This window comes from Camelina sativa, chromosome 2, assembly GCF_030686135.1.
Source record: "Camelina sativa cultivar CO46 ecotype springtype chromosome 2, ASM3068613v1".
In the NCBI taxonomy this organism is placed as follows: Eukaryota; Viridiplantae; Streptophyta; class Magnoliopsida; order Brassicales; family Brassicaceae; genus Camelina; species Camelina sativa.
The window spans coordinates 29,310,900-29,334,793 of record NC_141881.1 but is presented as its reverse complement, the minus strand read 5'-3'; the positions used below and the strand labels follow the sequence as shown (position 1 = coordinate 29,334,793).

Sequence of the window (23,894 nt, the reverse complement as noted above, 5' to 3'; positions counted from 1 at the left end):
AAGAGGGAGTGTTCTGATGGGGCCACACCACTTATTAATGGAATCTACATTTTTTCACTAATTTTTCTGAAATACTTTTTAAAGAGTAACAATTTTTAATGTTCGAATTTTTTTTCTTATGAATATTATAATCACTAACAGAGCTCTCCTTCACGGCCAAATACACAAATTACTACTTTGTCTAGATTCCTACAACTCTACTTCTCCACCATCCTCTTTCTTCTTACCACTATAAATAGAGAGGTCTCTAAGATGAAGAAAACAGTCATCATTTGCTTTTGAGAGACATAGCAAAAAACACATACAATAAGATAAAAGATACAAAATATATATACGACTATTTTCTTCTTTTGTTGTAATAATTTACTTATAGCAACAAAATGGAGAGAAAACATCTTGAAGTTGAGTCCAAGGACCAAAACTCTTCCTCCGCCGCTTACGGTGGCTCTGCTACGGCTGTTGACTCTGTTGATGAAGATGTTCAGAATCAGAAGAAAGTCGTTTTTAGAGGCTGGAAAGTCATGCCTTTTATTATTGGTAACACAACAAATCTTTATGATCATTTATCCATTTTTAACTTTATTATTATTTTGGTTCTATGGAGTTTTGTGATAAATTCAGGAAACTGTTAAAAAAAAAAAAATCTATATAAAAAAAGAAAAGAAGAAAAACATCAGTCTTGCTCGAAGTCTTCGAAGACTTGTTAGTTTGATTTGTGACGAGGAGAGTTGTTTTTGTTTTGTTTTGGTTTTGTCAGATTCTCTGTGTTGTCTTAAACTTTGACTTAGTCAACGGTAATTTAAGACAAAAAAAAAAAAGAGGGAGATCGAGTTTTGTTTGAGATTTTATACTAACACATAGTATTTGGTCAAAAACCAATTAAAACACACAGATTTATATAATTCTTGATTCTTAATTTGGTTCCTAATTCAACCAAAAGCAATATGTTGAAAGTTTATCACAAACCTCTATGTTTGATCAAAGTCTTACGCTATTGGTTCTTTGTTGTTGTTATAATCAGGAAATGAGACATTTGAGAAGCTTGGGATCATTGGAACACTATCAAACCTTCTGATTTATTTAACTGCAGTCTTCAACATGAAGAGTATCACAGCTGCAACAATCATTAATGCCTTCAGTGGCACAATCAACTTCGGAACTTTCGTAGCTGCTTTCCTCTGTGACACTTACTTTGGTCGATACAAGACTCTTAGTGTCGCCGTCATCGCCTGTTTTCTTGTACTGATCCTTCCTCTTATTTTTAAATTCTTTAGAAGGTTTTAAAGTCATAAAAAATCTGATCAGTGAATATGGTTTTTGTAGGGATCGTTTGTGATACTATTGACTGCTGCAGTGCCAAAACTACATCCAGCTGCATGTGGAACAGCGGCAGATAGCGTGTGTAACGGGCCAACTGGAGGCCAGATAGCGTTTCTACTGATGGGCCTCGGGTTCCTTGTTGTTGGAGCAGGTGGGATCAGACCGTGTAATTTAGCTTTTGGTGCTGATCAGTTTAACCCGAAAAGCGAATCAGGGAAAAGAGGGATTGACAGTTTCTTCAATTGGTACTTCTTTACCTTCACATTCGCGCAGATCTTGTCGCTGACTCTAGTCGTGTACATTCAATCTAATGTAAGTTGGACGATCGGTTTAACCATCCCGGCCGTTCTTATGTTCTTGGCCTGCTTGATTTTCTTTGCGGGCGATAAGTTGTATGTAAAAATCAAAGCCTCGGGTAGTCCATTGGCCGGTATAGCTCAAGTTATAGCGGTTGCGATCAAGAAACGTGGATTAAAGCCTGTGCAACAGCCTTGGCTTAACCTTTACAATTACTACCCTCCAAAATACGCAAACTCCAAGCTTAAATACACCGACCAATTCAGGTAATAACACTCACACAGACACCACAAAACTAGTCTTTTCACTTTCTTGATATGTTTTAGGTTTACTGAAAATGCTTCCTTGTATTTGGCAGATTTCTAGACAAAGCGGCCATCATGACTCCTAAAGACAAGTTGGAGCTAGATGGTAAGCCTGCTGATCCGTGGATGCTATGTACAATGCAACAAGTTGAAGAAGTGAAGTGCATTGTGAGAGTGCTTCCTATATGGTTTGCTTCATCAATCTACTACTTGACCATAACTCAACAGATGACTTACCCCGTCTTCCAAGCCCTTCAGAGCGACCGTCGCTTAGGATCAGGAGGATTTGTGATTCCTGCAGCCACCTACGTTGTTTTCTTGATGACAGGAATGACAATCTTCATCGTAGTCTACGACCGTGTACTCGTGCCTACCATGAGAAGAATCACTGGTCTAGACACCGGGATAACGCTCTTGCAGAGGATCGGAACTGGCATTTTCTTCGCTACCGCAAGCTTAATAGTCTCAGGATTTGTCGAGGAACGAAGGAGAACGTATGCTCTGACTAAACCTACACTTGGTATGGCGCCAAGAAGAGGAGAAATCTCTTCAATGTCAGCTATGTGGCTGATTCCGCAGCTCTCACTGGCGGGTGTAGCCGAGGCATTTGCAGCGATTGGACAAATGGAGTTTTACTACAAGCAGTTTCCTGAAAACATGAGGAGTTTTGCAGGATCCATATTTTACGTAGGAGGCGGAGTTTCGAGTTACCTTGGTAGCTTCTTGATTGCAACAGTTCACAGGACGACGCAGACCTCGTCCGGGGGTAACTGGTTAGCTGAGGATTTGAACAAAGGAAGATTGGATCTCTTCTATTTCATGATCGCTGGAATGTTGGCAGTAAATTTCGTTTATTTCTTGGTGATGTCAAGATGGTATAGGTACAAAGGAAGTGATGATGCAGTGACAACATATGAAACCAATGAAGATATCATCAAACAGCAGGACAAGAACGTTGCCTGATGATTATGGGTTTCTCATCTTCTGGAAGCTGTTAAGACTTCGTTTTTGGTCAGCTTCAATCCCCTTACATTTTCTTGGAATAAGCCATAGAGAAATGAAGTAATCATATAGTTGTTCTGGCTTTTCTTTTTTTCTCTTTCTTTTTCTGGTTCATGTGGTTAGATTACATCTCTTTCTTTCTATCATTGTGGACAAAAGAGAGATTTATATCATTAGATGTATCGCAAAATAAAAATTTGTCTTGCATTTTGAGGATTCTGTTTCTATCTTCTGTCATATTTCATCATAATAACAGAACAAATCTTTAACACTCAGAAGAAGAAATTAAAAATAAACAAACAAAAAGACTACTAAGAAACTGATACTTATATGCATAATTTGTATTTAAGTTTCTAACAGCGATATTGACCTTCTTGAATGATTTTGAAACGGTTCTTGGATTCTCTCTCTATGCTTCTCTCAGACGGTGTAAGCTTGTTGAATGGTTTCAATGTCGAGACCTTTTAGTCTCACAACAGATTCAACATGACCCTTGAGTGTGTGAAGCTCCCTCAACCTATCAAAGTTTAAGAAAGAATGAGACAATAACAAAATGATCTGGTTTTGTCCTCAATATCCGTAAAGTGTTCCTTTCTCTGACTTCACAGGAAGAAAAAAGCATTGATGATTTTTTTACCTGGCGATCTCGGCTCTTCTCTTAGCTTCTTCAGCCATTTGAGAAAGCTCATTGAAATGGGTTCGCTCTGGGAACATCTTAGCATCTGGTGCTTGCAAGCCGTGCAGGGTTCTCTGTGCATGCGCCCATTGTAGCTCCCTTTGTTCTTTCCCGAAATCCTTCTGCCTTGTGAATGCAACCTATTGAACATAAACAGAATCGATTATAATCAGAGACTTATCAAAGGTATACATTTAAGTCACAATCCAAGATCAAGTACAGATAAGGCAAATGAAACCAAAAACGTTGCTTTTTGATGCATACCCTTTGTTCAATAACAAGATCCCAGGCTCTGCCGCTGAGGGCATAACGAATCAAGAACTTGATGATATCAAGAGGAATATAGAATACGATATTGTAAAGCCAGATGACCCCGGCCCATCCCCACCCGATCCCTTCTATTGCAGCAAAGCTCCAGTTCGCATAAACTGCAATTAGAGTAGCCACCTGTTTTGGAAGAAAAAGATCACAAAATGAAACAGCGGTTTATGTAACTCTAACTAGAGTGCTGACCACAGATAGTGAAGTGCCACACTGACCAATTGTGCGAGGATAAATGCTATCACAAGCCACATGCCAGGACGTTCAACATAAGACCAACTCCGTGATCGGGTCACAAAGATAAGCGCCTGACTTATGATGCTGACTTGTAGGTATATTGCTGAGGCAAGCTTCCGGAAATCATCATGTGCTGTTTTCTCAAGTGTTGAAACTCCAAAAGTTCGCTGAAATCATCAGATAATAAAATCTTGTCAATAAGACACATAAAACAGGAGTTCGACACTCTGGTTCACGATTTTATCTAAAAGACAAAGTTGAAAACAACTTCTGAGGTGCGAATGGAGCAAGAAGGTTTTCTTTTTAACAGAAGAGAGAGATTATACCGGGAAGAAGTCGGTTTTATATGCAACCCAGAAAAATATAACTGTCATCATAGCCATGTAGCTCCCAAACACAACGCCAGTTGCAAAAATCTCTGACAGTTTCCAGCTATCTGGAAGAGGGGAAGGTTTCACTCTATCTTTTGATATTGTCATAATTGTGCCTACAAAGTCAGTGCCACAAGAGTTAATCAGTACAGCAGAACTCTAGAAAATCAATGTAAATCAGCTAAAAAGTATAGATATGAACCATAAAATTAGTATCAATGAACGAACCATCATTCAGGATGGCGATGATAAGAACCATGAAGGGTGGAAAGTCAAACTTCCATATGAGAGCCAGTAGCATGAAGCCAAGCTGAATTAACATTGATTATAGAAAAGGAAATCACAAGGAGTATCACACACATGAAAAATCAAGTTATAATGGGAACTTGTTGAAAAAAAAACAAATCAAATGCCAACTTACCACAATACGGATAGTGATGGACACCGCATATATCTGTCCAAAAAAATAAAAAGCGAGCTCAATGTATTTGTTTACGAAACAAAAGAACCAATGATATTGACATGCATAAACAAAATACTGTATTTATGATACATTACATGATTCCTCCATGACAATGCAGAGAAAGTTGAAAGATATGATGGAGACTGAGAATAAATGCAACACTCACTGTATAATTTTTCATTCTCTGGAAGATAGCACGACTGGTCAAGACAGCGCTGATGATAACACTTAGACCAGGTTCAGTAAGAACAATATCTGAAGCACTGCGTGCTGCGTCAGTTGCATCAGCAACTGCAATGCCAATATCAGCTTTTTTAAGAGCAGGAGCATCATTTACTCCATCACCTGTCATTCCACAGATATGCTTCCTCGCTTGTAGTCGCTTAACTATCTCATATTTATGCTCTGCAAACCGTTTTCATGACTAATTTGGTTAAAATCTGAGATGAACTACGGTTGATAAAGTTTTTGGAGAAAGAGGAAAACAAAAATTTACCAGGAAAAACGCCAGCAAAGCCATCGGCCTTTTCTATGAGATCATCGATGGGTAAGGCACCAATAGACTCATCCTTGTGCTGTCCAAGCAAAGCAGATGAAGGGTACATGTTGGTTCCCATCCCTAAACGGCGTCCAGTCTCTTTTCCTATAGCCAACTGATCCCCTATAGAATGCAACAAACCTTTAGCAAAGACAAACAAATACAGAAAAGAAGAGGCATTACTCAACAACATTGCAAAGAATGAGAAGACTATCCTGATTAAGGTGTGTCAATTAGAATAAGGATATTACATGGAAAAGCATCATAGACAACAAATGTATATGGAAGGCAAAGAAAAAAAGACATGTTGACTTTTAAGGGAGACTACTCAAGTTCTGAGTAGAACTAAAAATTTACCTGTGATCATTTTGACATTCACCCCAAGATTTAAAGCCCTTCTAATTGTCTCGGCACTATCATGCCTAGGTGGGTCAAAAAGAGGCATGAGACCTATAAATTGCCAAGGGCCTCCAGCACTTTCCTTCGTCCCTTCCGGAACTTCCTGCAGAAGGCCAAACACTTCCAACCTTGAATCTTGTATTAACTTACACTAATATATCCTGGGAAACTTGAGGAGCTAGTCTCCAATTACCTGGTATGCCACGGCAAGAGATCGCAAACCCCGTTCAGCGAACTTGTCTATTACAGCATGAACTCTACGCTCAATCTCTGCTGTATTGTGCGCAAGATTTAGGATCTGAGACATCGGAAATAGGAGCTAATAAGACTATGCTCAACACCAAACTTTTCGAAAAGAACATATATGGCAACCGACAGCTTACTTGCTCAGGTGCACCTTTGCTGACCCTATGCATTTTACCATCACTGTCAATATATGTAAGAGCCGTCCTCTTATCAGTGGGATTGAATGGAAGAAAGTGAACCTCTCGAACACCAGCTCGTGCCTACAGAAACCAATATTGAGGAAGATTTAGACTAACAGTGTAGTTCTGTAGCAATTAAAATAAAAAATGTTTATGTAGGAAAACCAGTATTACCTCTTTAGGGTCAGCAAGCATCCCAACTATAGCAGCATCGATGGCATCCTGGTTTTCCAGTCTAGAGGCTTGAGCTGCCATCAGGACTACTGTATCCGCATCCACTCCTTTCGTGAAAACCTATATACATAAAACTTGCACTCATTCAGAAACAGCTACCGTGATCCTGGATCCTGGAAAGATGCATTTATTTAACCAAGCCCACATTACCTCAATAAGATTTTTGTCAACAGTAAGTTTATTCAATGTTAAAGTTCCAGTCTTGTCGCTGCAAAGCACATCCATGCCAGCCATTTCCTCAATCGCTGTCATCCTCTTGGTTATTGCTCCCTGTGATATATATCACAACATCATCATACAGCCATTAAAACACAGAAATTTCACGCTAGTTCATTCAAAACGAAATACTTTAAGAAATTAAAAGACAAAATACAAAACAGAAAGAACACATGGCCATGGTCACAGACAGAACTGTAGGCACATGTAATGTGGATCTGGCTAACCTGCTGAGATAGTCTATGCGAGCCAATGGCCATGGTCACAGACAGAACTGTAGGCATGGCGATTGGGATACCGCCAATGAGAAGCACAAGAAGATTATCAATTCCAGGACGATAGTCTCGGTGTTGAATGGGATACATCACGACAATCTCAATGATCATCCCCACTGCAATAGAGCAAATGCAGAAATTCCCAATAGCAGTTAAGACCTGAAACAAAACAGATATAAATATTAATAGAGTTTGAACCAAATCGAAAAGGAAACAAAGATACACCATACAAGATCTCAACAATGAGAATTTTCAAAAACATGTAAAAGAATCATGCCTGTTGGAAGTGGCCAACTTGGTTGGTTGTATCGACAAGATGCGCAGCCTTTCCAAAGAAAGTATGGACTCCCGTTGCAATGACAACTGCTTCAAGCTCTCCCTGTTTGCAAGTGGAGCCAGAATACACACCATCGCCTGGACCTTTGGTTACTGGTAGAGATTCACCGGTAAGAGAAGACTACAGAACAAAGGGTTCAAAACAGCTTCAGTACAAATTCTTAATTTGGAAAGTAGGAAAAACTTGGCAGTATAACATCTAAACAGCAAGTGGCTAATGATTGAAGCAATGTGCACCAACAATATGGGTCATCAGGGTCAAACCTGATCGATCTTAAGGGGATCACCCTCGAGAAGGCGAGCATCAGCTGGAACGATATCCCCAAGCTTGATGCTGATTATGTCACCCGGGACAAGAATTGCAGCATCCTGCTCACCCCACCTTCCATCTCGAAGAACCTTCACAAATTTTTTGACAAGAGATGCGAAATACATTAAGCAATTGGTAACCTTAAATGAGTAGAACTGACATATCTTAAGACAAAGTCAGAGCAACAAATTGAAAATAACCTATGAGATTGGAGACTCTGTGGTTGAAAACAGGGTGAAAACAAGAAGCAATGAGCAAAAAGATCAAACCTTTGCTTTAGGGGCAAGACGTGCCATAAGAGCAGCAGCAGCATTCCCAGCGTTGTTCTCCTCAATGAAACTGATGGTGGAGTTTATCACAAGAAGAGTAATAATACCAACAAAGTCTTGCCAGTCAGGAGGTTTCCCCTGTTAAACAAAGCATTATTAAGAACACAGACCAAACGAAAAGAAGTAAACTTTAAAAGGTAAAGAGTCTAGGATATGCTCGCTCACTCCTCCATTAGCAAGAGCAATAGCCATGATAGCAGCAGCTTCCATCACCCAAGAAAGAGGATTCCACATGAAACCAAGAAATTTCAGGAATTTGCTTTCCTGCAGAAGAAAAAAAAAAGAAACTTTTGCTTCAGAACATCGAAATTATAATCCTTTGGAGCTTATAGAGCTAAACACTAGAACCCTAAAATCCAGAAAACAAGAGAAGAGAAGGGAAAGGAACCTTTTTCTCTTCGAGCTTGTTATGCCCAAAGAGAGCAAGCCTCTCATCAGCAGCTTCAGAAGTGAGACCTTCTCTGCTACATCTCAGACTCTCAAAAACTTCTTCAATAGGCACATTCTCCTGGTAAAACAAAATTGCTTCAGACTCTTTCTCTTCCCAGATAAATATAACATCAGACTTTAAAAAAAAAAAAACCAAACTTTTGAGTAGATCTGTTACCAGATCCACCGTTTCTTTCAAAACAGCCTCAAGGACTTCTTCCTTGTCTCCCATATTCTCCTCCTACCTCCAAACTACACAACAACAACAAAAAAGACAAGTTATTTACAAATTCGCCATGGGAAACACACCACCAAAAAGCTTCGAAAATATCGAGAAACAGAGAAACATAAACCTGTTTCTTGAGGTTGAAATCCTTATCTCCTTCTTAGACTTTTGAGGGTTTTTTTTTTTTTTTTTTGGGGTGTCAGAGAGAAGAAAGAAGAGAGGATGAGAAAACCGCTAAAGGTTAGTGGCAGTATGGGAAGCTAACACACACACACACACACACACTCCGACCTCTCTCTCTCTCCCTCGCCCCACAATTATATCTCCTTTTTTTTTTTTTTAATATAGTATATACTCTGAGTCTTGTTTTAGGTATCTTTTTTCTTACTTGCTTTCAACCTTTTTTCTCCCCTGCGTCAAAGATTCAGTCTACCTTCTTAACTCGATTAGGAAATTAATTACTTGATTAATTATTAGTTTTATTACAATCTGAAATATTCTTTACTTCTCTGACTATCTTAAATATCTTTCCATTTTTTTTTGTATTTACAGGCAAATTACAGCTGTAAATATTTTGTATTTATTATCTGATAACAAATCTTAATCATCTTTTTTTTCCTTAAGTAAACACACGCTAAAACGTTAAAAATAACGGGGGGGTTTCATAGTTAAGGTTTTGCATTTGTTGTTGTTGTATGCGTCGATGACCGTTGGGATTTTCATAAAAAATAAATAGTGCATCATCATTACATTGTACTGTAATTAATACTAGTAAAAAGCAGCCATGTGCATAAAAAGAAAATGGTGGCCATATGCGAAGAAGAGCTCTGATGCTTAGCTTTGTAAAACCGACACGTGTCCATGAGAAAAAAAACAAGAACACAGTTCACAATTTACAACACACGCCAAAACACAACCCACGTGACGCAGACCTTTTTTCTTTTTTTTTTTTCTTTTCTTTTTCGAGATAATAAAGTTGTGTTTTTTTTTATTTTCCTATACAAAAAAAATTAAAGTACACCATGTTCCGTACGGTACCCGTCCGTAAGAATAAGATCGGAGAGTTTTTTTTTTTTTTTTCCGCTACATAAGGTTTTTTTTTCTTTCTAGACGTCTCCTTTTTCTTTTTACAACTTCTAACGCATTAAAGTTTGATTGATAATTTCATGCCTTTTCAAGTCTTTTTGAAATTCGTTTTTCGATAATGGAATTTTGACTAGGAGATGATGATCCATACTTACTTTCATGCCTTATCAAAGTATACAGTATTTTACTTTTAGCTTTGATCGTTTTATCAGTGTGTTATTTTAGTAATCAAAATATTATACATCAATATACTGTCTTAGTGTTATATCCTTGTATATATAAGGGGAAAATTATATATCTTGCTTCTAGGGAGTAACAATAATGAGTTGGCTTGTAGTGTATATCATTTGTATCTTGTATGATCAAAACTATTGTTTATGTAAAGATTCAAAAGTTCCTATAGCTTTTTGACTTTTTCTATATGATTAAAAGACGGGTGTATATGGATTTTGATATACATAATTAAGTTTGTAATAAGGCCGTATGGGCACTTGTGAATTAGTAGCTCTGGTCATGTCTCTAGCTCTGATTGCGTTTATGTAAGGGAAGACGAAGAGGTCGTCAAAGGCAACAAGAAGACAAAAAAGGATAATATTTTTTCGGGGATTCCCTTGGATCTTTTGATAGAGATTCTGACTAGATTGCCTGGTAAATCGCTGATGAGGTTCAAGTGCGTTTCAAAGCTATGCATGGTCTTCTCTAATATATCCGTTCTCGATATTTTAGCAATCACAACGTTACCTTACGGTCGCATCCCCACATCGACAACCTGGTCCTCGTCTATACATGAGTTTGGTGGACCACTTGGCGTGTAGTTCAATGGAGGTTTCCCACAACCCCCGTGAGTCTTTACTGCTGTCATTGTCTAGTAGTTCTGCTTAGTCTTTCGACCAAGATTTGACAATTCCATGGATGGGAAAACCCAACCATGGAACACGATCGAGTTTTTTGAATAAGTAAAGTTGCTTGATGTCCCAAAAGGTTACGTAAACGCCGGCTGATGTTATTTATGGGCCGTTCAAGATGGGCTTTTGCATAAATACCCATAAAAATATTTACGGATCCACTGAATTTACTGGTTAGATTAAGATGATATTAGATTTGTCGTTTTTATTTTAAACTTTGTTTTTATTTCTACAAAGTACAAAGTCATCTTCTGCGTTCTTCTGCGCACAAAGGCAAGGCAAAGAGCTGCCGAACCGAACAATCGGATTACACTATGGGTTCGTCGGATACACAAAATCGCCGCAACATCGCCGCCGAATTTATCCAAAGCACAGTTAGTTCAATCTCTTCCTCCATTATTCCTCTCTTCCCTCCCAAAACGGCGCCGTCTCGTGTATGCCTCCCACTAAACTTCACGGTATCAGACGATGTCTCATCTTTCGAATCGACGGTCAAGAGCACATCATCCTCAGGCCTTAATTCAACGGTTAGGATATCATCTCTGAGCTCCGATGGGAAACGCGGTGGACCTGCCTTCGTCGGTCAGGTCTTTAGTATGTGTGACCTTACTGGGACTGGTCTTATGGCTGTTTCTACTCACTTCGATATTCCTTTCATCTCCAAGAGGTTTAATTATATTATTCACTTGTTCCTTCTTCTAGTTTCCTAGATCTATGTACTGTTTTGGTTGTTAGATTGAATCAGTGTGCATCGAGATATTGATGATGGATTTAGGCATAGGTGGTAAAATAGTAATTTACTAATTACATTACATCTTGTGGAACACAGGACACCTGAGTGGCTAAAGAAAATGTTTTCAACAATCACTAAGAGCGAGAGGAATGGCCCTGTGTTCCGTTTTTTCATGGATCTTGGTGATGCAGGTGCATTGACACTTCTCTTTGTAAGCTTTTTTTTTGTTTATATAGCATTTTCCAGTAACGAAGTCTAGGTGCTACTTGCTTGTATGTTCTTTAAGAGCTTTCTGGCTCTGAATTAGGCTCTTATAATTTAGTAGAATGAGTGGCAATGGAGATTCTGAAGACATCTAAAAACACAGTCTAATTTCTTGCATGGTTTAGCGATATTTTAGGTTTGAATCTTTTCCTGACGTGATGTTTGTTTTCTCAGTTTCATATGTTAAAAAACTAAACATTCCAAGCGGAGTGGTTGGGGCTTGTCGGCTTGATTTGGCATATGAGCATTTCAAGGTAGGCGTCTATAGCAACTAGTATGCTGTTATATATACTACATAGTCTACATCTGAAATTGTGTGTTTGAATGAATCAATTTTTGTTTCATTTTCCTCAGGAGAAGCCTCACTTATTTCAGTTTGTTCCAAATGAGAGACAGGTAAAATCATGTCAGTTTGATATGCATTTCTGGTATTTCTTTGCTCCCATTTAGTAACGTACTTCTAACTAGAATGGTTTCTGATTCGCAGGTGAAGGCTGCCAATAAACTTCTCAAGACTATGCCACAAAATGGTGGAAAACAAAAGGTGGATGGCGTTCCTGTTTTCGGTGCTCAAAATTTGGACATCGCTGTTGCAACTGCAGATGGAATTAAGTGGTGAGCTTTTACTGATGCTAAACAATTTGAATTTGGTATCCTCTCCGTGTTATCAACTCCCTCTAAGTCTTACTATATGAACACATGGCTTTTTAAGTTTTTTTGCAGACTTGGCTGCAGTTTAATATGAAAAGTTGTGCAAAAAATTTCTTATACATGAAAAATCTTGGGATTGTTTTTAGTATCTAATTCTGTTAACCTTTACCAGGTATACCCCTTACTTCTTTGATAAAGCTGTACTAGATAACATTCTTGAAGAGTCCGTAGATCAACATTTCCATAGTTTGATACAAACCCGGCATGTGCAACGACGACGAGATGTTGTTGATGATAGCTTAGCATCAGAGGTTATGGAAGAGATGGGAGATAGCATGCTAGAGCCACCAGAGGTACACAAGTGATTCTATTTTTATTTTTTTTGTCAACGCACTTGATTCTTGTTTCGAAGTAGAACTTGTCAGTTGCTATGCCTATTATCCTGCTGGGTTCCTGTGGGTAGAGATCATGTTTCTTTATCCATGGTAGCTTTTCGGTTTTAGCAGACGAAAATATTGATCATGGGTATTCTTGGGTTATCTCTTGGGGTTGGTATTGGAGTTCTAGAAACTTATGGTATTTGTTCTCGTGTTAATCAAACTGTAGGTTCAAGAAGCCATGGAGGAGATTGGCACTTCCGGAATTCCTTTGAGTGTTGTGGCAAAGGCTGCAGAGATTCAGCTCTTATATGCGGTTGACAGAGTACTTCTAGGTAGTAGATGGTTTCGAAAAGCCACGGGGATCCAGCCAAAGTTACCTTATTTGGTTGATTCTTTTGAAAGAAGGTATGCTCTTGCATGTTTCATAATTTTCAAAGTCGTTTAATGAAAGATGTTAGTAATTTGGTCTCCGAGACTGTTATATTTGCATAGTAAAAGCATTTTTATGTCACATTGACACCAAAAACTGTGAAATTTGCTCAAGCAGAATGTGAAGTTTGGTCATTTGACATAGAATTTCAGTTGTGTATGTTCTCAAAGTGAAAACGGTTCCAATCTTTTCTTGTTTAAGTTATTTGAGGATTGACGTAAAAGAATTTTGCTATAGTTCTGTGCTAATTGATGTTATTTACAGAGACCAACACTAAAACTTATTCTCTCGTTGCTCTCAGGAGTGCATTCTCTATCCAAAGAGCGTCAGGATCAACAACTAGATGTCTTGGTGATTCAGTAGAAACAGATACTTCCGCATCACTGCTAAGAGTAGAAGAAGGTGATAGTGAAAGGGAAGACGAAAAAAGACAGCAAAATCTCTGGTTTCCTTTTGGAGATTGGCTTAATCACTCTGTGTCGAAAAAAGATCACGCTCATCATAAGGGCTCATCAGATCAAAGGTACTACAAATTGTTCTCAAAACATTTGAAGACAAAAACGCTGCTGAAGAGTGAACAGAGGTACTAATAATCTTAAAACATGCATTTTTTTGTTTTGGTTTACAGGGATATGGAATCTAGAGATAGAGAAATGCTGGAAAGTCCATTCCTACCAAAGATAACAATGGTAGGGATTTCAACAGGAGAAGCGGCACAAATGAGCAAGGCCAATCTGAAGAAAACAATGGAAGACTTAACAGAAGACTTGGAGCAATCAGATGAAGGGAACGATCATGGTTCAAAACGTTATGACCCTCTAAAGATTGAAGAGAGAGATCCTCTATTTGTTGCAAACGTTGGAGATTACTATTCGGGTTTGGCGAAACCTGGTTCTTCTCGGTTGTCACGTCGAGGTGATGATGATGACCAGTAACGAAACATATCCTAGTGGTCATATAACATACTTTGTATGAATTGTGCAAGCCTAGTTACTGTTTTGTTGTATAATGCGTTTAGGCATGTATAAATTATATATGTTGACTAAATTCCAATTTGGTTCTATGTTATTGGTGAATAATGGGCTTTTTCAGTATAAAGTAAAAGATCCAACAATGGCCCAAGATTCAATTAACGACAAAAAAAAAATCGTTAATAAAATAAGCAAAATGATTGGTTTGAGAGCGTATCGACGAGATAGAAATAGATCGAGGAAACGAAGGAGCCGAGGAGGAGGAGAGAAAATACTAGAATCTGTGTCTTGTGGAGACGAAATTCAAATTAAGTTTGTGGGAGAGAAACTCAGATAAACCTGCGACAAGATCTGTTGTTGTGAAATTAGTGAGAGCAAAATCTCTAAATCGGTGGGAGATTTAAAGAACGGTAAGAGGAAAATATGAAGACGACGAAAGGAGGGAAAGTGATGAACCCTACTGATGCTTTTCGCAAGGAGCAACGCAAGAGAGAGATTAAACGTGTAAGTGCTTTTTTTTGTTTGTTTTCTCCATTTTTGAATTTGTCCCCAATTTTTTGTTTTTGTTGGTGCTTATTGACGAAATCGAATTGGGATTAATTGTTTTTTTTTTGTAGCTGAGTGAGTTTTAGATTCAGCTTAAATTGCTCTGTGTTCTTCGTTTCGATTAGGTTCAGGTTTATAGCTTGTTTTGGTGATTTTAACATTTCGTTCAAGTGGAGGAATCTATATCCTAAATTAGACTTTTTTTTGGGGTTGTGTGGGAATTAGAGAAATTTTGAATTGGGATACTTAGACTCCTTTAGTTCAATACAGTAGCTAAGAAAGTGAAGAGATTTGAGATTTTTTTGACCATCTTGTTCAATTGTTTGTCTCATATTGTTTGGTGTGTGTCTATTTATGGTTATGTTATTACCATTTGACATTTAACGTTTGGTTACAGAACAAGAAAGAGAGACAGAAGGTAAGAGAAGTTGGAATTTTGAAGAAGGATCCTGAACAGATCAAGGAACAGATCAGAAAACTTGATATGTCAAGTAAGTTATGCTCTGCTTACTCTTAAAAATCTCACTTTATATATGCTCGGTGCTGCTACTGTTGAGGGTTTTAATCAAGCTGAAGTGATGAAAACAACCTATACCTTCGAATCAATTATGTCTTTTCCAGTTTCGTAGTAATTTTCGGCTTACAGGTTTCACGTGTGTGTATCTCTAAACCGCCAAAAAAAATTTACAGTTTCTTTTTCCAGTATTGTAGTCTCTATACAAACTAATACAGAGTTGATATTTTGATTGGTGTAGAGGCTGAAGGTGCTTTGGACAAAGCAAGAAAACATAAAAAGAGACAGCTTGAAGATACTCTCAAAATGGTGGTCAAGAAGAGAAAGGTATTTCTCTACTAGAGTTAGCTTTTTTTTTTTACCTTTGCCCTACAGGTACTCCCAGCTTATTGCCATTTCTTTGTTTTCACAGGAATATGATGAAAAAAAGAAGGAGCAAGGTGAGGCCACAACCTCTGTTATGTTCAGGTGATTAGTCGTTCTATCATGTTACTTTCATTTTCTGCAAATATTGATTGTTAAGATGTCATCGGCTTTCTGTTAGATATATGCATAACCTGTTTGTGTCTTCTATGCAGTCATCTACCCCCTCAACGAAGAGCAACCGGCGAAGAGGACTTAAAACCAGAGGTACTTAGTTTGTTTTCTTTCTGTTCCCTCTGCTTGATTTCAAAAACCTCTTCTCACTTTTCTGCATATTATGACAGGACTCTGTTTACTATCACCCTACGTTGAACCCAACTGGTGCACCACCCCCTGGAAAGCCACCAATGTATAATTCATCAATGGGTATGTCTTTGTTAATGCTGCTTCTTACAAATCAAAACACTTCTTTTTCCTACTTCCTTTTATTTAATCGGTAAACGGATTTTTTTTTTAATGTTTTGCAGGGACTAGTATCTCCTCAGATGGTGCTTCATCTAGTGGTGCTGCATTGTCTTCTATTACCGATTCAGAAGATTCAGTCCTAGTTGCTCCTCCTCCACTTCCCCCACTCCCCCCTCTACCGGATGGGAATAATACTTCTTTGCCACCAACTACGGGCCTTACTTTGCCACATCCACCATTTCCACCCCCACCTCCTGGGCCACCGCCAAAAGAGCAGGATTTGGTTCGTCCTCCCCTTCCTCCACTTCCTCCTGGTCTAAGTGGAAATGAAGATGATGGTAGATTCCCTGAATCATCTGATCTAACCTTCAACAATCACAAGGTAACACCTGTTATTGATAGCTGTCTTAAATTGGTGCAATGTACCTGTTTTCGTGTATCAGATGGATAAAGATTGAAATTTGATTACATTTTTTTTCATATTTATGGTGCAGAACGCTAATATAACTTCAGTCCCTCCTCCCCCACCACCTGGCCTTCCATCAGGTCTTCCAAGCAACGAATCTGAGAGTGTTCCTTCAGAATGTAACGCGAGTAGTTTCCAAAATGCTAACCTCTCTAAGATGGTTGCACCACCCCCACCACCACCATTACATCAGCAACATCAATCAACATTTGCAGGAGGTGCTGCTTCACTCACTAATTTTCAAACTGATGTTCATCTGCCTCCAGGAATGCATTTTCCACCTCCACCACCTCCGCTCAATATGCACCCTGGAATGTTGGGTGGTCATCATATCCCAAGGCCACCGTATGGCCCACCGCCTGGACCTCCTCCAATGGTAAGACCACCTCTTCCACCAGGACCACCACCGTCTAGTTTTCAAGACGGTCAAGCAATGATCAGACCATATGTACCAAACAAGCCATCTTATGTGAAATCTGCTGCTCCTACTGTTGTCAGGAGACCACTCGCCCAGCACACACCTGAGCTTACATCAATGGTGAGTTACATGAATTGGTCACACCGTTTTGGTATGTGTCGTTTGAACTCTCTGTATCAAATCAAATGCTTTATTTGTTGTTGTTGTTGTGCAGGTTCCTGCGTCAGTTCGAGTCAAAAGAGAATCATTAGCTGTGACTAAACCAAAGCCAAAGACATCGATGACAACGAGCTTGGGTTTTAGACCAAGAGCTATTGCTTCTGCTACACCTGTGAAGGTAGAGTCAGCCAAGACATCTGCAGCTTCAAAGCCACAGAGCATTGATGATTCTTACACAGCTTTCTTAGAGGACATGAAAGCTCTTGGAGCACTTGATGGATAAACTTAATGGTCTTATTATTGTCTTCAAACAAAGTTATTTTGGTGTTGTTGGATTAAGAATCTTGGAGAAGTAAAAAGATTGTTATATGAACTTAACTCGCTAACAGTTTTGTCTTAATTACCAGTTACAAAGGAAAAAAAAAAAAAGTAACTCAATTTTAGAGTTTAGAGCAATACATTGTTGAAAAGCATTTTCTAAAGTAAAAAAGGCTATATTATTAACATTAACAGGATGAAGAGACCATTGGTTGAAATTTCTTACCAATAATTTGATGGAATTCGAATTCCCCCTTTTCGAGGGTACTCTTGGACACTAGTGCGATGTGTTTCGATTTTTTTGTATTTTGTCATTAGAATTTTGCCATTGGAATTTAGTTCAACCTTTTTCAGTTTTTTGGGTTGAAAATTAGGGTTTGAATGGTAACTGCGGTAAGGGCGGCCAAATCCGTCTGCGTTCTGGACCGCTCTATTTTTAGGGCGGACTACAGACCGCTACGGACCAACTCTATTTGTATACAAAAGCGGTCCACAGTTGGTCCGCAGCGGTCTTATCTCTACTTTATTTGGACCGCATCACTACGGACACTATATTTGCTGAATGGTAAATTAAAAGCGGTCCAGTCCGTAAACAGATTTGGCCGTCCTGACCGCTGCAACCATTCACACCCTTAGTGTAATCTACTTCCTTGTCACTGCAGCAAGAAGATTTACGAGATCTTTTAGAAGAAACCAATTTATCCAAAGAACAAAAGAATACTAATAGATTTTCTTTTCTTATTGTTAATTAAAATTTTCAGACAATACCTTAACTTGTACTTTGAGACACACATGTACAAGTCTAATCGGGATGATCATGTCACGGATGATGTACGATTTTTTTTCTTTTTCTAGGTCAACAAAGACTTTTCAGATGAGAGACAAAAATTTGGAAGTGGGTAATACGGAAATGGTCGAGTTCGTGTATTTTTAAAAACTAAAGTTAAAAATTTGTATCCTTTAGTCAAAAAGGAAAAAGCAAAATCTTATCTGCATTTGATAGTGATATATATAAATAGTGTGTGAATATAACCCACACGATTCTATCTAGGTTAAAGTTTAGATATGGAATATCTCAACACCTAACACCATAAATGTGTGCTTTCATTTTGCATTATTTTCTTATTCATACATGATACATGTATGCATCGAGAACGCATTACACTATTTAATATATATATATATATATATATATATATATAAAAGTCTTGTTTTACTTTGGCCGCCGAACGAGAGGAATCACTATGTGCAAATCCACATGGAAGCAACTATCATTATCTAATAAACCAAAGTGGTGACGATTTTTTCTCAACAAACTTACAAATGAATTTGAAAACCTTGCAAGTTTTTGTTAGAGAGTCAACCCCTTTATATAATATTACAACATACAAACTTTATCTTCCATCATCTGCATGGACAATACATCACTGATCATATCATTTATCCTATCTAATGACATGGTTGATGAGTGCTTTGTAGTCCAGTAATCTCTATCGCTGTTGATTGAAGATATAGAAAGATTTGCATTACATAGATCACTTTAAAACTCACATAACAGTTTAAATTGATTAGTTTTCCTCAGAATGTCTAGAAAGCAAGTGGAACTCATTTTTACCTTCTACAAATTCATCGTAACCTAATTAACATATATATTCATTCATGATAAAGAAGTGGACTGTTTCAAAAGTCAAATGGTTTCATTGATGAAATAAAGTCCATGCCGTTGAATAAGCTCAATTCTCATAAAGTAAGTGAGAAGTAGGAAATGTAATTAAGAGAAAATGTCGTCAAGGAGATCCAAGTTGGTCGTTGCCATTAATTTGCATTTTTTTCTGTTGCTCCAGGTTTCTTTAAAATATTTACCACCCATCTAGATCTTTAAGAAAACAAGAACACTAGTGATACTACGAATTAGTATTAAAGTTTGTGGACCACGATTTAATCTGCTCCGACCCGCTTTGATATTCAGACTATAACTTTATATATAGTTGGCTCTCTAAGTTAACGATGGATTCTTTAGTATAATAGTCGTAGTGGGTTGTTCAAATTATTCGGTTTTCTTTCATGGTTAGATTAGATCATCTCACTTTTAAAGCTTTTGGTAGGTTTGAATCTATTGTATATGCCGTAGATATTATTCGGTTTTAGTAGATTATTTTTTAGTCGGCAGACAAAAACTTAATCACTGTTTCAGTGTTTCTCCTCCGCTGTTATAAACTTTTCTAAGAGGTCAATGTACAGTATCCGGTTTAGCCAAAATGACTCGTAAGAATTAGATGACAAGCGATTTTTGAAACATATATAGAAAAAGGAATGTTGCCTCTTCTATGACATTTTAACAAAAGGAAACTTTGTAAAGCGTGTGAGAAAAGGGGGAATGCGGAGCAACCTAACAAAAGATAAATATTTGTTGATCAGGTAAAAAGATGTAAAATGTTCACATGGACGTCGAAATTGACGTTCATGTTAGGTAATGCTAAAGTATTAACATGGTTAACAATTTAACATACGTAAGGGGACGGCTATTATTTAATTAATTAAGTCTGTCATAAATTATACCCAAATCTAGAAGAAATAGATCATACAATACAATAGACATGATATAAAGGAAAAAAAAAGAAGATCATAGAATATACTTAAATATACACGATATAAATTGTTCTGTGTTGGCTATCTAAAGGCTCACAATGTCTAAGCCTTGTTCTCTTTACTAGTAAATCTTAAAAATCCATCCTATATATATATATGAAAATATTTACGTTTAGAGAATTCTATAAGCGCCAAATCATCCCGGTTTATGGGTTAACTTGTTGCTTTAAGGATGGTTCTGTAATTAATAGGCTACTCGACACTCTTTTTATATGGTTTTGATATAAATAGTGTTGTCTGAGTTACTTAAAAATGAATTAACTAAAAAACAATAAAATGAGTTGCTCGAGAGAGCTACTAGTAGAGATTAGAGAGAAGCTTGAAAACTATTGGATTCATATAACAAAATGGGTTGATTGTTATTGGATTTATAATTGCTCGTAGTTTTCATTATTATAAAATAAGTTTGAAAACTATGTCACATTTTCTTTTCATTCATTATAAAAAAATAACAAAATTGAAAACTTTTTCCGAAAATTAAACTTCGAGAAGGATGGGGTTGACAAATTCATATAACCAATCGAATTTAATAATTTTGAGATAGACAAATTAGCGTAACCGTTTCACCCTATCCAAGAATTTATTCATTTTCACTCCTATATGCTTTCTTTAATATTTTGACAAAAAAAAAAATTCAACGTCTATTTCGTATTTAGACACAACTATGTATGTTCCTATGGTCCTCCTACACACACATATATAGCATTGAGTCTCCTCCTCCTGAGAGAGAGAGAGAGAGAGAGAGAATTGTGTTGTTGCATAGTTTCAATAATGGCAAAGACGAATCAATCCATCACTATCTTCTGTTCCCTTCTTCTGCTTCTAACATCTGCAACAACTTCTCATCCTCTTTGCTCAGATTCAAGTAAGTAGTGTACTCTGTCTTCATGTCGTTTTGAGTATAAGTGTTCTTGTCTTCATGTCGTTTTGGTCTTTTGTCCAGAGACTCCGGTCAACAACAACGAGACACTCCAGTTCTGCGATTCCTACACAGGACGTTCTTGCTGTACTTCCAAAGATGATATTCAATTGCAGAATCGCTTCAACTCAATGAACATCTCTGACTCAAACTGTTCCTCCCTTCTCAAATCCATCCTCTGTGCTGTAAGTCTAAATCAAATCCTCAACCTCATATAAAAAGAATCAATCTTTCACTTACCCAATAGCTTGCAATAGTATTGATCTGCTTAAAGCTATTGATTCTGAACTTCTTGAGTTTTTTTTCTTTTAAAAATTTCCTCAGAAATGTGATCAGTCCTCAGGACAACTGTTTGATGATAATTCTGAAATCCCAATTCTATGCAACTCAACTTCACAAGACTTATGCTCAAAACTATGGGATTCATGTCAGAACATCTCCATTGTCTCTTCTCCCTTTAGTCCCACTCTACTAGGTGGTGCTACCTCGCCTAGTCCAGCTTCCTCTAATTCATCGACGTTAACCGATCTTTGGAAATCCCAAACCGAATTCTGTACCGCCTTTGGTGGACCATCCAACAACATAACCAAATGCTTCAATGCTAAACCGGTTAACAAAGACACTGGTGGTGATGAGGATGATGTAAAGCCACCTAAAGGAATATGTCTTGAGAAGATAGCAACCGGGTCTTACTTAAACATGGTTGCTCATCCCGATGGTTCGAACCGGGCCTTTTTCTCTAACCAACCTGGTAAGATTTGGTTAGGAACAATACCGGATCAAGATTCAGGTAAACCGATGGAAATTGACGAATCGACTCCTTTTGTTGATATTACCGATCAAGTCAGTTTCGATACACAGTTTGGTATGATGGGGATGGCGTTTCATCCTAAGTTCGCAGAGAACGGGAGGTTCTTCGCGTCTTTTAACTGTGATAAAGTCAAATCTCCTGGATGCTCTGGTCGTTGTGCTTGCAACTCTGATGTAAATTGTGATCCTTCTAAGCTACCTAAAGACGATGGTGCGCAGCCTTGTCGTCATCAGACCGTTGTGGCTGAGTATACTGCTAACAGTACTTCCTCGAGTCCTTCAACGGTAAAGTATGAAAACCCTAAAACATATTAAAATCTGAGTTTCTTGGAGATCAAGATTCTAAAGGAGATTGTTGCTTTTATGATTTTGTGTAGGCAAAGATTGGTAAAGCCTCTGAAGTGAGGAGGATTTTCACTATGGGACTTCCGTATTCGTCATCTCACGGTGGTCAGATCCTCTTTGGACCTGATGGTTATTTGTATCTCATGACTGGTGACGGAGGAGGAGTTTCAGATACTCACAACTTTGCACAGAACAAGAAGTCATTGCTTGGCAAAATCTTGAGGCTTGATGTTGATGTTATGCCAAGTTAAGTGACGATATCGATCACTTAAGCATTGTATTTGGGAGTTTTGATTTTGTGTTTTTTAACTCTTAGTTTTTGTGTGATTAATACTCTGCAGGCGTATCTGAAATCTCTAAGCTTGGTTTATGGGGAAACTACTCTATCCCAAAGAACAATCCTTTCCAAGGAAATGAAAATGAGCAGCCTGAGATTTGGGCTTTAGGGCTACGAAATCCATGGCGTTGCAGCTTTGATTCCGAAAGACCAGACTACTTCTTGTGCGCCGATGTCGGAAAGGTTTGTCTTTTTTCTTACAGTTCAAGCATCCAGCTCTGTGATGATACAGAGTTTCTCACTAAAATATAGCTTTGGGTTTGAAATGTAACAGGATACATATGAAGAAGTTGATATCATAACAATGGGTGGAAACTATGGCTGGAGAACTTACGAAGGACCTTATGTTTTCTCACCGTTATCGCCTTTCGGAAGAAATGTCTCGGCGGATTCAAACCTGACATTCCCAATCCTCGGTTACAACCACTCTGAAGTGAACAAGCATGAAGGATCAGCTTCCATTATTGGAGGTTACTTCTATCGATCCAACACTGATCCTTGCTCTTATGGAACGTAAGTCAAAAAACTAAACCATATATAAACACTAAATCTGAAGCCCTAAATCACTAAAATCCTCAAACCCTTTTGTTTCAGGTACTTGTATGCAGATCTTTATGCAAACGCAATGTGGGCAGCGATCGAATCACCAAAAGATAGTGGAAACTTCACGGACTCTCTAATACCATTTAGTTGCAGCAAGGATTCCCCCATGAAGTGTACCGCGGCTCCAGGAGGAGCTAGCTCAGGACCTGCTCTTGGTTACATCTACTCTTTTGGACAAGACAATAACAAGGACATACATTTGCTCACGAGCTCTGGTGTGTACCGAATTGTCCGTCCTAGTCGTTGTAACTTAGCTTGCTCCAAAGAAAATACTACCGCTTCTGCTGGAAAACAGAGACCTGCTGCTCCATCTCCTCAGCCTTTACCTTCTTCCGCAAGAAAGCTCTGTTTCTCTGTGTTTTTGTTATTGTTGTTCTTTTTGATGTTTCTAACGGTGTTAGATTAGTATGATGATTGTTTCAGACTCTCTTTTGTAACAGTTCTTATGTTTATTGTTCAAAAACTGATTCGGGATTGCTTATATATTAGAAGAGATCATAACTAATAAACCATCAAGTACACTAAAATGAAGAATAACTCTTCAAACTTTGTCACTGAAAATTAATTGTTTTATTCAATATGTCTGAAGGTATTGCTTTCTGTTCTGATCTATAAGTTCTTTTCTTATGTACTGTCGCAGCAATGTGATCAATTCCTCAGAAACAATTCAACATATTTTAAGAGTACTATTAAATATATTTTTCAAAATCAGTATGTAAAGTCCATATCTTATTTGGGCTTTAGAATCATGTATCAATTTGTAATTGTATTTTTTAAAACAAATTTGTATAAAAAACTGTTGTATAAATTCTATTAAAATCTCTTATTTTTGATGGTTTATAAAATTCAATTT

General features: G+C 37.8%; 5 protein-coding genes across 5 annotated transcripts; 4 read left to right on the top strand and 1 right to left on the bottom strand.

Annotated features, from left to right (window-relative positions):
• Nucleotides 1-3,140, top strand: LOC104740346 (protein NRT1/ PTR FAMILY 2.11). The gene is made up of 4 exons (XM_010460907.3): nt 1-537; nt 1,022-1,239; nt 1,324-1,883; nt 1,976-3,140. Exons 1-4 carry the CDS (start codon nt 381-383, stop codon nt 2,883-2,885), a joined length of 1,845 nt encoding a protein of 614 aa, XP_010459209.1. The 5' UTR covers nt 1-380; the 3' UTR covers nt 2,886-3,140.
• On the bottom strand, nt 3,074-9,195 carry LOC104740354 (ATPase 11, plasma membrane-type). The gene is made up of 22 exons (XM_019238109.2): nt 8,837-9,195; nt 8,662-8,735; nt 8,443-8,562; nt 8,220-8,318; nt 7,995-8,132; nt 7,680-7,814; nt 7,357-7,536; nt 7,032-7,238; nt 6,739-6,858; nt 6,529-6,648; nt 6,313-6,435; nt 6,123-6,227; nt 5,888-6,032; nt 5,489-5,653; nt 5,159-5,397; nt 4,951-4,983; nt 4,758-4,839; nt 4,485-4,645; nt 4,140-4,325; nt 3,865-4,047; nt 3,562-3,740; nt 3,074-3,441 (listed from the first exon to the last, which is right to left on the bottom strand). Exons 2-22 carry the CDS (start codon nt 8,713-8,715, stop codon nt 3,345-3,347), a joined length of 2,871 nt encoding a protein of 956 aa, XP_019093654.1. The 5' UTR covers nt 8,716-8,735; nt 8,837-9,195; the 3' UTR covers nt 3,074-3,344.
• Nucleotides 9,196-10,779: 1,584 nt separating this feature from the next.
• On the top strand, nt 10,780-14,256 carry LOC104740337 (uncharacterized). The gene is made up of 9 exons (XM_087473635.1): nt 10,780-11,367; nt 11,530-11,624; nt 11,872-11,951; nt 12,052-12,093; nt 12,185-12,312; nt 12,521-12,701; nt 12,955-13,133; nt 13,460-13,681; nt 13,787-14,256. The coding sequence occupies exons 1-9, from the start codon at nt 11,015-11,017 to the stop codon at nt 14,091-14,093; spliced, it is 1,587 nt and encodes a 528-aa protein (XP_087329761.1). The 5' UTR covers nt 10,780-11,014; the 3' UTR covers nt 14,094-14,256.
• Nucleotides 14,257-14,285: 29 nt separating this feature from the next.
• LOC104740328 (protein EARLY FLOWERING 5) lies at nt 14,286-17,433 on the top strand. The gene is made up of 9 exons (XM_010460884.3): nt 14,286-14,633; nt 15,073-15,166; nt 15,431-15,516; nt 15,602-15,657; nt 15,768-15,819; nt 15,897-15,978; nt 16,080-16,399; nt 16,512-17,021; nt 17,116-17,433. Exons 1-9 carry the CDS (start codon nt 14,553-14,555, stop codon nt 17,341-17,343), a joined length of 1,509 nt encoding a protein of 502 aa, XP_010459186.2. The 5' UTR covers nt 14,286-14,552; the 3' UTR covers nt 17,344-17,433.
• Nucleotides 17,434-20,569: 3,136 nt separating this feature from the next.
• LOC104740319 (HIPL2 protein) lies at nt 20,570-23,550 on the top strand. Its single transcript, XM_010460877.3, has 7 exons — nt 20,570-20,892; nt 20,971-21,131; nt 21,271-22,041; nt 22,134-22,347; nt 22,443-22,621; nt 22,713-22,951; nt 23,033-23,550. Exons 1-7 carry the CDS (start codon nt 20,799-20,801, stop codon nt 23,445-23,447), a joined length of 2,073 nt encoding a protein of 690 aa, XP_010459179.2. The 5' UTR covers nt 20,570-20,798; the 3' UTR covers nt 23,448-23,550.
• Nucleotides 23,551-23,894: the final 344 nt, after the last annotated feature.